Source organism: Rhinatrema bivittatum, chromosome 5 (genome assembly GCF_901001135.1).
Source record: "Rhinatrema bivittatum chromosome 5, aRhiBiv1.1, whole genome shotgun sequence".
In the NCBI taxonomy this organism is placed as follows: domain Eukaryota; kingdom Metazoa; phylum Chordata; class Amphibia; order Gymnophiona; family Rhinatrematidae; genus Rhinatrema; species Rhinatrema bivittatum.
Genome location: NC_042619.1, coordinates 280,762,991 through 280,776,811, shown reverse-complemented (window position 1 = coordinate 280,776,811; position 13,821 = coordinate 280,762,991). Strand labels below are relative to the sequence as shown.

The 13,821-nt window shown below is 48.5% G+C and overlaps 1 protein-coding gene across 1 annotated transcript in view; it reads right to left on the bottom strand.

The window, feature by feature from the left end:
• The window catches only part of LOC115092769 (disintegrin and metalloproteinase domain-containing protein 9-like), a 461,831-nt gene that overhangs the window by 194,237 nt on the left and 253,773 nt on the right, over nt 1-13,821 (bottom strand). Inside the window, exon 8 of the mRNA XM_029604072.1 lies at nt 11,324-11,395. Within this exon, the coding sequence (XP_029459932.1) occupies nt 11,324-11,395 (72 nt within the window). The remainder of the gene's footprint in view (nt 1-11,323; nt 11,396-13,821) is intronic.

The window sequence follows — 13,821 nt, the reverse complement described above, 5'->3', positions numbered from 1 at the left end:
CGCGGGCCTCTCAGCTGTTGTTCCGGGCTGAAACAGAAGGGCTGCAGGCACCAGTCTCCCGAGTGTGTCAGCTCTCTCGCGCCGATTTTAACTGCGCTCCGGCTCCTCCCCTCACGTGGGCCTCTCAGCTGTTGTTCCGGGCTGAAACAGAAGGGCGCAGGCACCAGTCTCCCAAGTGTGTCAGCTCTCTCGCGCCGATTTTAACTGCGCTCCGGCTCCTCCCCTCACGTGGGCCTCTCAGCTGTTGTTCCGGGCTGAAACAGAAGGGCTGCAGGCACCAGTCTCCCGAGTGTGTCAGCTCTCTCGCGCCGATTTTAACTGCGCTCCGGCTCCTCCCCTCACGTGGGCCTCTCAGCTGTTGTTCTGGGCTGAAACAGAAGGGCTGCAGGCACCAGTCTCCCGAGTGTGTCAGCTCTCTCGCGCCGATTTTAACTGCGCTCCGGCTCCTCCCCTCACGTGGGCCTCTCAGCTGTTGTTCCGGGCTGAAACAGAAGGGCGCAGGCACCAGTCTCCCAAGTGTGTCAGCTCTCTCGCGCCGATTTTAACTGCGCTCCGGCTCCTCCCCTCACGTGGGCCTCTCAGCTGTTGTTCCGGGCTGAAACAGAACGGCTGCAGGCACCAGTCTCCCGCTTCTTACTTATAAAACACTTTAAATAATTCTGATTAACAGACCTAGGACATTCTCCAAGATGAGCTACTATTACATGGAGCTTGACTACAAGTACATCTGCTATTCTCGTAAGAAACGTGCATCTGCTATTCTAGAAAAAGCCCTTTCTAACTGTGGACACCAACTATTTGTATGACCTCCATACAATTTTCCCCAGCATAATTCCAAAAGTGGACAGTTAAAACACTTTCAATGGGAAATGGAATAAAATGTATAATACAAAGCTATTGTAGACTCTCTTACAATCTGGGTGCATTAGTATTCTCTCACCAACCTGTAACTAATATAGGTGACTTCCAGATATATGTCACAAAACATAAACACTCTTACAACCAAATATACTCAAACTATATTCCAACTGTAACTTGAAAAGGAATAGAAAAATGTTAACACATAATGACAACTCCTAATGCAATCCTTAGCTTTGTAGACTGAAATTTATAAGCATTTATACTTATTGTTTAGCTATTTACATTGATCTATAACAACTCTGACTTGTTCCTGTTCTCTCCTTTACCTTAAGCTCTAAGTTCCTACGAAGTTAACCTTGTTATTTTATACCCACTTGTTTGATGTAATTTTCCAACTTCCAATTTTGGTTCTATGTAAACCGAAGCGGTATGTATGAGTACATGAACTCCGGTATATAAAAGCCTTTAATTAAATAATTAAATAAATAAATAAATAAAAAAAATAAACTCCTCTCAGTATGTTCTCTAAGCTTTCTCCATGTTTAATCCACCAATAGAATCTACAAAATAATATTAGGATAAAAGAAAATTATTCCTTACCTGCTAATTTTCGTTCCTGTAGTACCAAGGATCAGTCCAGATGGTGGGTTATGTCCCCCGTCCAGCAGATGGAGTCAGAACAAGCTTCGAGGGCGTCACAATAGATACCAGTGCACCCTCTGCTGGAGCTCAGTGTAACGAATAGCAAAGCCCAATCAGAGCAAAAAACAATTTGGATCAAGTACACTTAACTATGAAGGAATAGAAAAACACAACGAGGAACAGTCAACGATAGGCCACAACCAGCCAACTTGTGAGGAGCTGTGAACATCAATAAGAAAACTTGAAAAGACAGTTACATGTAAGAACCCGAGCAGGAGCCAAAATCCCAGAGTGGTGGGTGTCTGGACTGATCCTTGGTACTACAGGAACGAAAATTAGCAGGTAAGGAATAATTTTCTTTTCCCTGTACGTACCAGGATCAGTCCAGACAGTGGGATGTACCCAAGCTTCCCTATTACGGGTGGGTCCCTGAGAGACCTGCTCGGAGAACCTGATCGCCAAAGTGCCCAGGAGTCGAAGGCGCCAGGTGTAGTCGATAATGTTTCGAGAAGGTGTGCAGCGATTTCCATGTCGCTGCACGACAAATTTCCTGAGGGGATACGGAACGAGATTCCGCCCAGGACGCCACCTGAGAGCGCATGGAGTGAGTCATGAAGCCCAGAGGCGGGATGCGACGCGCTCCGATGTAAGACGCGGAAATGGCGTCCTTTATCCAGCGCACAATGGTCGTCTTCGATGCCTGTGATCCCTTCTTCGGCCCCGACCAGAGCACAAACAAATGATCAGATACCCGGAAGTCATTGGTAGCCTCCAGGTAGTGTAGCAGGGCGCGCTGGACATCCAAGTGACGAAGAGACCTCAGGTCATCGGAGGCGAACGCAGGAAGTTCCACCGTCTGATTCAAGTAGAAAGACGAAACCACCTTCAGGAGTAAAGACGGCACCATACGAAGGGAGACTCCTGTGTCCGAGAAGCGAAGATAAGGTTCCCTGCAGGACAATGCTTGCAGCTCCGAGATGCGGCGAGCTGAACAGATGGCTACGAGGAATACCGTCTTGAGAGTAAGGTCCTTAAGGGTAGCCCCACGGAGCGGTTCAAAGAGCGAGCCCGACAGGGCCCGAAGAACAAGGTTGAGGCTCCCAGAGGAGCAGGGATCCCTGACCGGTGGTCGCAGGTGCTTGACCCCCTTGAGGAAGCGTGCAATGTCCGGCTGAAGAGGTAGAGAGATCTCCTTCTGTATCAGGGAGTTCAGGGCCACCACTTGCACGCGGAGTGAATTATAGGCGAGCCCCTTATCCAAGCCATCCTGAAGAAACTGAAGAATCAAGGGTACCGTCGCCTCCGTAGGCCGGGCCCCGTGGTTGGAACACCACATCTCGAAGACCCTCCAGACTCGAATGTAGGCAACGGAGGTGGAAGGTTTATGGACCCGCAGCATAGTAGAGATCACCGCCTCCGGGTAGCCCCTGCGACAGAGGCGGCGCCGTTCAAAAGCCATGCCGCAAGACAGAAGAGTTCTGCCTGCTCAAAAAATACCGGGCCCTGGTGTAGTAGACGAGGAAGATGTCCCAGTCGAAACGGGCCGTCCACCGCCGGTTGCAGAGGGTCTGCAAAGCAGGGACGACGGGGCCACTCTGGGGCGATGAGAATTACGGCTCCTCGATGGTTTTCTATTCTGCGAAGAACCTTGCCCCCAAGGGGCCAGGGAGGGAAGGCATAGAGCAGCTGATCTGACGGCCACGGAAGGACCAGGGCATCCACCCCCTCCGCGCCGCGCTCCCTCCTGCGACTGAAGAAGCGGGGGGCCTTGGCATTGAGGGAGGTCGCCATCAAATCCAGGTGCGGAGTCCCCCAACGGCGAACCAGGAGGTGCATTGCTTCGTCGGAGAGAGACCACTCTCCGGGGTCCAGCTGTTGACGCCTCAGGTAATCCGCCTGAATGTTGACCACCCCGGCGATGTGTGAGGCCGCGATCCTGACGAGATGAAGTTCTGCCCATTCCATCAGAAGCGTTGACTCGAGGGAGACATGCTTGCTCCTCGTCCCACCCTACCGATTGATGTAGGCCACGGTGGTTGCGTTGTCTGAGAGAGTCCTTACCTCTCTGTTCCAGACCATGGGAAGAAAACGCTGGAGCGCTAGACGTACTGCCCTGGTCTCCAGGCGATTGATCGGCCACTTCGCCTCCGCTGGTGACCACGTCCCCTGCGTGGCGCTTCGATCGCAGGCGGCGCCCCATCCCACGAGGCTGGCATCGGTGGTCACCACCACCCAATTGGGCACCTCGAGCGAGATGCCTCGAGCCAGTTGAGACGGGACCAACCACCACACCAGGCTGTCCCTAGCAGTCGTTGAAAGAGGTAGAATCACCTGATACTCCTGAGAGACTGGCTTCCAACGGGAGAGGAGAGACGCCTGCAGGAGTCGCAGATGCGCAAATGCCCAGGGCACCATGTCAATGATGGAGGCCATCACTCCCAGGAGCTGAAGATAATTCCAGGCGGTGGGTTCTGACAAGGCAGAAAACCGAAGTACGTGTTCCCTCAAGGATTGGGCCTTGTCCGGACGTAAGAACACCATGCCCTGCCGTGTATCGGAGCTCGCTCCCAAGAAGTCCAAGCGTTGCGAGGGCACGAGGGAGCTCTTGGAGAGATTCACCACCCAGCCCAGGGAGCGGAGCACTTGAACAACCCTGGTCACTGAAGCCTGCCCGCGTGCGAAGGACTCCGCGCGAATCAGCCAGTCGTCCAGATAGAGATGCACTAGGATACCCTCCTTTCGAAGGGCCGCCGCCACCACAAGCATGATCTTGGTGAAGGTACGAGGGGCGGTCGCCAAGCCGAAGGGCAGGGCCCTGAATTGAAAGTGCTGACCGAGGATCTTGAAGCGGAGATAACGCCGGTGAGCCGGAAGGATGGGAATGTGCAGGTACGCCTCCGTCAGATCCAGGGAGGCAAGGAACTCTCCCTTGCGCACTGCTGCAATCACCGACCGCAACGTTTCCATGCGGAACCGGCTGACTCGCAGGGATTTGTTTACCTCCTTCAAATCCAGGATGGGCCGAAAAGAACCGTCCTTCTTAGGCACGGCGAAGTAGATGGAATAATGTCCCAAGCCCACCTCGCCGAAGGGGACGGTGACAATGGCCCCTATGTTCTGCAGCCGGTCTAGTGTTCGTTGCACCGCCATCCTCTTGAGGACCGAACCACAGGGAGAGAAGAGGAACCTGTCCCTCGGAGGGCGGACAACTCCAAAGCGTAGCCATTCCTTATAGTGTCCAGGACACACTGGTCTGTGGAGATGTTTACCCACTCCTCGTAGAATTCCATGAGTCATCCCCCGATGCTGGGAGTCGAGAAGTGGGCTACTCTGGCATCATTGCATGGACGTTGAGGGAGGGTGCCCCTGCCCTGGACCATCCCGCAGGGGCCTCCCTCCCACGAAAGGAACGCGACCAGGGCTGAGACCTGGCGACGGTGGAGCGAGAGCCAGGCTGCCGGTAGGCCCTGTAGCGCCGCTGTGCCCTGGCCCTGGTTCTGGCTGAGGCAAAAGACCGGGAGGAGCGTTTTCTATCTTCGGGGAGTCGATGCACCACATTCTCCCCCAGGAACTTGATGATTTGAACCAGGTCCTCCCCAAAGAGAAACTTGCCCAGGAATGGAAGGGAGCCAAGGCTTGATTTGGAGGATGTATCCGCCGCCCAGTTACGAAGCCACAGCAGCCGCCGGTCCGCCACCACGGACACCATGGACCTCGCCAGAACTCTAAAGAGATCATACAGAGCATCTGCCCCGTAAGCTATGGCACACTCCAGGCGGTCCGCCTGGTCGGTCTCTTCGGGAGGCAAATCCTGAGATGTGAACGGTTGCTGAAACCCAGCGCAGACTGGCCCTCTGTGCAAGCGAGCTGCACATGACCGCACGCATCCCTAGTGCAGAGACTTCAAAGACCATTTTGAGAAAAAAATCTCCAACTTGCGGTCCTGGGTGTCCCGCAATGCTGTGCTTGTCCTCTTGGTGACAGCAGATACCGCCGAGTCCACCTTCGGTACCTTGATAAATTCCAGGAAGTCTTCTGGGAGTGGATACAATTTTTTCATCGCTCGGCTGACCTTTAGGGAGGTCTCCGGAAAGTCCCACTCACTAACCAGGAGCTGCAGGAAGGAGTCGTGCGTGGGAAAGGCCCAGGGCCGCGGCCTCAGAGCAGCAAGGACCGGATCCCCCTTTTTTAGAGGACGTCGAGACTACCGGGGCCACTGGCGCTGGTGGGTCTGGTGGCGGGTCCAGGTCCAGCTCCACAAGGATCTGAGGGATCAGATCATCTAACTCCTCCCTCTGGAAAATGCGTAGTGCTTGAGGGTCATCCCCCTCCGGATGAGCGTCCCGAGGGGCAGGGTCCGTAGAGCCTGGAGAATCACCCCCCCCCCCCGAACCGGGGCCGCCAAACCCACGAGGTCAGATGGCGCAGTCGAGAGACGCGGCGCCTTCGCGGGGGGAGGGCCCGTGGGCAGGCTCTGCCAATAAGCGCTGTGCATCAGGAAGATAAATTCCGGCGAGAACCTCGGCAAGCCCGAGGGAATAGCAGCAGGTGAGCCCGTTGAGGTTCCCTGGTCCGGGAAGGGGGTTGCAGGTGACAAAATCGGGGGAGAGCCCTCCCGGGAGTCTCTTCCTTCCTCCTGCACGTGAGGAAACTCCTCACGCTGCAAATCAAAGATGGCCGCCGTTCCCGCCAAAGAGGGCGGAGGGGCTGGCCCGCGCTGCCCCGGCCGCGCTGAGGGCAAAAAGAGAAAGAGCTGACTGGCTCCGAGGTGCCTTCCCCACCGGGGAGGCACCTAGCACCTATGCCCTTGCGCGATATCCTCGACCCAGGGACGGCTGTGGCATGATGGCTGCCGGGAGAGGAAAGAAGCGCCGCGGGGGGGGGGGGGCCCAAAGGAAGCCGCCTGAGGCGAAGAAGTGCCGCGGGGGGGCCCGGGATGGCCTACACAACCCGCAGCGTCGTCCCGAACGGCAGCAGGGGAATCTCCCTTCCCTACTGCAAGGCCCCCGGCAAAAAGAAAAGTAAGTCGACTCGGGGCCGCGGGACGACCGAAGCCGCCGTGGAGAGGCCGGCACCACCGGCTTCCACGTGGCAGAGGGACTGCTGTGGAAGCAGTGCCGCAATAACCAAAAATACCTGAAAGGCAAGGCACATAAAAATAGAAGAAAACTTACCCCCACAATTCCAGGGAAGGGGAATAGGAAACAGAAGGACCGCAGAGAAGGAGGCAGAACAAACTACAAGTCACGCCTCCCCAAAAGTTAACCTTTTTTTTTTTTTTTTTTTAACTTTCTATAAACATGATCCAAACTGTGAAACAAAGGCAAAGAAAAAAAGAGAAGAAGACCCAATTCCTGTAAGCCCTGGGGAAGCAGCCGCTTCCCCAACTCTCATCTGCTGCAGTCAGAAAGATACTGAGCTCCAGCAGAGGGTGCACTGGTATCTATGGTGACGCCCTCGAAGCTTGTTCTGACTCCATCTGCTGGACGGGGGACATAACCCACCGTCTGGACTGATCCTGGTACGTACAGGGAAATAACATTCTCTGTATTGGCAAGCAACAAGAAACATTCTCTTCCCCAAAAGTAACTAAATCACTACTTATGTTGCAGTAGGTAATCTTTACCTGAAAAGAAGAAATTACTACTTACCTGATAATTTCCTTTCCTCTAATAAAAGTAGGCCAGTCCCCACAAGTGGGTTGTGAACCTCTACCAGCCGATGGAGATGGAGTAAAAACTGACATCACGGACATATAGCCCTGCCCCAACATCAGCCTGCCAGTATTCTCTAAAAAAGCCAAACTGTGGACCAACTGATTATAATTGAACATGACTATTATTCAACCACACATGCTTCCAACCAACAGGAACACTGAGCTCAGACAAAAGAATTAACTTTCAGTAAACTAAGGGACCAGTTAAGACACTCATCAATCCTCCAATGAGTAGTAGGCATAACTCTCTGCAACATCTGCACCTAAGGAGCGAACCAAAAGGCAAAAATTGGCAGCCAAGGGCAGGTTAGGGATTGACCTGCCTTTATTAGAGGAAAGGAAATTATCAGATAAGTAGTAATTTCTCCTTCCTCTGCATTCAGGCAGGCCAGTCCCCACACTGGGATGTACCAAAAGTACTCCTGAACAGAGCGGGAGGCTGCCCGCAGTCCAGACAACACCGCACGTGCAAAGGCTGCTTCCTCCTGAGACCATATGTCCAAGTGATAATGCTTGGAAAAGTTATGCAAAGAAGACCATGTCACCGCTCAGCAAATTGCGACAGGAGACAAAAATTGAATGTCCGCCCATGATACCACATGGGCCCTCATTGAATGCAGTCAGATCTGCTTTGGCAAAGGAATATCGGCATCCACATAGGCCTCTGCGATTACTTCCTTAACCCAATGATCTTTAGTTGCCCATGTCGCTGGTTCACCCTGTTTGCCTCCACCATGATCTGACTTCCTGTCAGGTTTACTAACCTCCAAGTACTGCATAAGATGCTGTTTGACATCCAAGGCATGTAGGAGACAATAATCACTCTCATCCCTATTATTGTACAGCATGGGCAGAGAAATAGACTAATTAAAATGAAATTCCAAAACTACTTATGTTAAAAAGGAAGGCACTGGCTGAAGTTGTTCCACCTGGGAGTCACACGCAGAAATGGTTCACAGCAAGAAAAAGCATGAGCTCAGAAACCCGATGTGCAGAACAGATTGCCACTAGAAAAATTGTCTTCAAGGTAAATAGCTTCAAGGAGAGGCTACATTGTGGTCAAAACGTAAGCCCTGCTAAGAAATCCAAGACCAAATTAAAGTTCCACAAAGGAGGAAGAAGATGCTTAACTCCCTTCAAGAACCAGGATACATCTGGATGGGAAGACAAAGGCCCACCATTGACTCACCTCTTACAACAAGATGTTAAGTATACCTTCCTGCATTTAATTCTAAAATTAAATGGAATTTCCACCTTGAGAGGGTAAGAATCTAGCTCCTGACATCAGGCTTCGAAAACTTTCCAAACCCTAATATAAGCCAGAGATGTAGAGAATTTCCTAGCCCGAAGCAAAGTGGAAATCACTGCAGCAGAATAACCACACTTCAATAACTGAGTCCTTTCAAGGCCAAACCATAAGACAAAATCAATCCGGATTGTCATGTAGAATGGATCTCTGCTACTGCAGATCCTTCCAGAGCAGCAGCTTGAGAGAACTGCTCACCAGTAACCTCTGAAAATAGGCATACCACGGCCTCTGAGGCCAATCCAGAGCCAGCTGAAGCACGATTTAGGCCTGGCTTGGAATATTTTGCATGATTCTACTTAGCAGCAGCCATGGAGGGAAGGCATATAGCAACCTGCCCTGCAGCCACGCCTGAACAAGAGCATCGATACCCAGTGCTTTCAGATTTCTTCTGCAGCTTAAGAACTGTGGAACTTTCATGTAGACTGAGATCGCCAGCAAATCCACTACGAGTTGAAAAGCTTCATCCAATAACTCCCACTTTCTTGGGTCCAAGCTCTGTCTGCTGAGAAAGTCAGTCCTTTCTGGCAATGTGGGAAACAGATATGTCTAGGAGATGTTGCTCTGCCCATTCCCTCCAACACTTGTTGACTTTTGGTTCCACCATGATGATTGATGTAAGCCACCATTGTTACATTGTTCAACATTATTCTGACCATCCAAGCCTCTAGACACTTGGCAAAACTCAATCTCACCAGCCAAACTGCATGAGCTTCCAATCAATTGATGGTCCACTAATGCTCTTCAGTGCTCCAGCAACCTTGCACCAGCAATTCTTAACAGTGAGTACCCCAACCCTGAAGGCTTGATTCTATTGTGAGCACAAACCATTCAAGCATTTCTAAGGAAACACCCTTCTTCAGATGATCCACCTGCAACCATCACTGTAAGTGGATGCTCACCTCTAATGGCAAGGGAAGCTTTACCATGTAGTCCTGAGACTGTGGAATTTACCGGGAAAGCAACAAGCGCTGAAGAGGATGCATGTGCACTCTCACCCAAGGTACAACCTCCAAGGTGGCTGCCATCAAACCCAGAACCTGATTATCTGACCACACTGTCAAGCGAATAGCCCTTCTCAGGGATTAAACTTGAGCAATCAACTTCAGAATGCAACTTTCCAGCAGAAACACTCTGTCATGTTTCATATCAAAATGAATGCCGAAATACTCCTGCATCTGAGACAAATGTACACTGCTCTTGGCCAGGTTCACCACCCAGCCTATTTCTTGCAGTAATGAGACCACCTTATATTGAAGCCAGATGACTCTCTTCCATACTTTTGGCTGGAATTAACCAGTCATCCAGATATGGGTGAACCAAGATTCCGCCCTTGTGCAAGAATGCCACTACTACCACCATGACTTTGGAGAAGGTCCTGAGTTCAGTTGCCAGCTTGAAGGGAAGTGTCTGGAACTGATAATGACACCCCAGAATGGCAAACCGCAGGACTCATTGATATTCCTGTTGAATGGGAATATAATTTGCCTCCCTCAGATCTAGAGACATGAGAAATGTCCCTGATTAGACTTCCATTATTATGGAGCGCAGAGTTTCCATATGGAAATGAGTCACTCACAAATGCCAACTGACTCCTTTGAGATCCAGGATGGGCCAAAAAGATGCTTCCTTTTTTGATATGACAAAATTAATTTTCTTGCAATTCAGAAACAGGAATTACAGCCTTTAAGTCCAACAGTGTCCTTAAGGTAGTCTCCACTGCAACTCTCTTCTGTAGGGAGTTGCAGGGAGAGACCATAAAGGCATCCAGATGAATGCAAAGAAGCTCTATAGCATAACCTTCCCAAATCACTTCCAGGGCACATTGTTCCAACGTGATCTGGACCCTCCTCTAATAAAAGCAACATAGATGCCCACCTATCTACTACACCAGTAGATGAGTCTGCACACTTTCTTTGTGAAGATTGAGATGCTGCGCTCCAAGAGCCCTCAATCTTCTGAGGCTTTCTTGCCCGAAAGGACTGAGACCTACTGAGAGGATGAGACCTCTGAGTAGTCGTTCCCCTATAGGGATAAAAACATCTGTAATCTCTATTGCGGCCCCTTGCCCCAAAAGGATATGATGCTAGATTCTTATCGTTTGGCAAATGAGGGACCTGGGATTCCCCCCATCTATTTGCTATTTTCTCCAACTCACTGCCAAATAAAAGAGAACTCAAATTCACTGAAAAGAAGATCAAAAAGTGGTCTAAGGGACTTCTTTTGTAGATACATTTGCAGTGGGACTGGCAAAAGTAGAGGGGTTAATAAAAATTAGGTCTAGGGAGTGTCCAGCTCTGTGGGTGGGAACAGATGCAATCTGTTGCCATCCACATATAGCAGAAGCAAATAGGCTTGTATATTATAATTATGTGCTGCACTTAGGTAATTAGCAGTTTTCAAGGCCTAATAAGAGCAGGAGCAACATGAATTGCAGTTTACAGCAATGACAATATATACCATCAAGAAACAATGTACTTCTGATTGACTAGAATTGAAATGAAGATTCCATTTAAGTTACAGTCTACAGTTTTATAGCTCTAATGAAAACAGTTGAAAAAGGACACCATTCTTATGGACTTCTACAATCTTAGAAAATGCTAGCTTTTACATCTTATTACATTGTCTCAGGTTCTATCATTTATTTCTTCTAATAGCAGTGCAAAGGAAATAGAAAATCTTTGATGTATATAAAGAGTGTAGAATACCACTAAACAGTTTTTTTTCTCTAAAATAAGCTAAAGAAAAAACTTCATTAGGAATAACTTTCAAAATTAAATATGCAAAAAATAACTTACAGCATCTGCAAGGTTGACAATTTGAACAATATCATTCTGTACCTTAGTAGAATTTCTTTTTGCATAGACATACTATAGATAAAAACAAATTTAAATCTTAGTCTCACAAAACCATAATATAACATGCATAATCTTTTAACTATGAATTTTCCAGAAAAATAGTAATTAAAACTATTTTCTTGGCCTGCACATAACTATTTTAGATGTTTTATTGTATTTGTTAAATCATGTATTCATATTAATTTAAATTTATTTTTTAATAACCAAAAACAGTGGAATACAGTGTGCCAGTATCAGTTAAAGCTTTGAAGAAACTTTGACAGAAAAGTTTTCTGTACAGGGCTCCATCCTGTGATGTCACCCATATGTGTGGACTACCATCCTGCTTACCTGTGAGAATTAAAGATATAAGAGCCCATGGGTAGCCCCTGAATTTCTTCAGACTTCTGGATTGCTAATAATAGCGGCTCCATAGATAACAAAAATAGTAGCAGTGACAGGGGACAGCCTTGCCTAGTCCCATATTTGATAAGAAAATCTGGGTACAATGCACCATTAACAGTGATAGCGGCCATCGGGTCTGTATATAACAGTTGGATACCCTGTAAAAAAAGGCCTACCAAGCCCATCTGGTCTAAAACCGAAAATAAGTACTGCCATTCTACCCTGTCAAATGTCTTTTCTGCGTCAAAACTGACCGTCAGAAAGGGCATGTTATGGGTTGAATAGAGAGAAATGTCTGTCAATAATTTACGGACATTAACTATAGCATAACGTCCCCGCACAAACCCCACTTGGCCCTTCCCAATATGGTCTGGAAGCACTAAGGCCAATCTATCGGCCAAGATCTTAGCCAACAGTTTTTGGTCGAAATTGAGCAGGGAAATCAGCCTATAAGAGGAAACCCTAGTGGGATCCTTGCCTGGTTTGGGTAGTACTGTGATAACCACTTTATTTGTACCGGGGGGAAAGCATTCTTTTGTCAGGAGGTCCATAAAAGGATCTTTTAGTACCCCAGGGATATCGTCAATCAAAATCTTATAAAACTCGGCCCTAAAGCCGTCCATACCAGATGCCTTTAAGGGTTTCACCATCTGAATGCTCAGTCTAATCTCATCAACAATTAAGGGCTTATTTAGGTGTTGTAGATGTCTTTCTTCGAAGGACTTTAAACTCAGCGAGAGAGAAAATCTTTACATTTATTAACGTTAAAGCCCTCAGAGGAATACAACTCGGCTTTTGGTTCTTAGGACTTCGGGGGAGGGAGAGGTAGACGGGGGCTTGGATCTATAGGGGATACACTTTTAAGTGGTGGGCAGGTAATGCGAGTGAGCACTCTTTACTATGTGATTGGCATCAGGGCGGTGACCTTAGCTGGAGAGGTGCCGTCTAATCATGGTAATTCGGTTTTTTGATCTTTTTTCATATCACCTGTTTTTGAATAATGGGTAAATTGTCTTTGAAATTCATGTCATGGAATGTATGTGGTATAGGATCCCCAATTAAAAAGAAGAAAATTTTGACCTCGTTACAACAGCAGTCTGCCAATATCGGTTTTCTTCAAGAAACCTATTTAACTGACATAGAGCACCAGAAAGATGGTATTTTTAACATGTTCACACCTGTTGCACACTCTTAACCTTTCATACTGCCTCTTTCAATTTTTTTCTATTTTCATCATTTTATCAAAGTTTCCCTTTTGAAAGTTTAGTGCTAGAGCTGTAAATGTACTTATTTTCCCTTCCAGTCATTAATTCAAATTTGATCATGTTAAGATGAGTACTGCCAAATGGCCCCACCACCGTTACCTCTCTCGCCAAATCCTGCATTCCACGAAGAATTAAATCTCAAATAGCTCCTTATTTCATCAGTTTCTGAAAAAAATTGCTCCATGAAGCAGACATTTATTCCATCCAGGAACTTTGCCTCTCTATCCTGCCCAGATATTATATTTAGCCAGTCAATATTTGGGTAATTGAAATCTCCCATTATTACTGCACTGCTAAATTGGTAGCTTCCCTAATTTCTCTTAGTATTTCATTGTCTGTCTTTTCATTTTGGCCATGTGGACAGTAGTATACTCCTATTGTTATACTCTTATGATATGCACCTGGGATTTCTACCCATAAAGATTCTACTGTGATTTAGTTTCTTATAGGCTCTTTTTTGGCTTCCATGCCATCCCGAACATAAAACACCTCCTTGCCCCCCTATCATTGTGGTTTAATTTGTACCCTGGTATAGTACTGTCCCATTGGTTATCCTCTTTCCACCAGGTCTACCTCTTCATTCAATGCTATTGTTATGAACCCTGCCCGCGGAGCTAATCCCCGCGAGCAGGCACTCACCTTCCCCCCATGCTGTTCCCGATGTGGCTGGTTGCCGACGGAGTCGGGCCTTCTTGCACGGCTAGAGCCGCGGACTTTCCTCCCTCACGTGGCCCAGAGGCCGCCCTTGGTATCCTGCTTCACCACGGTCGGAGCCGCGGACTTTCTATC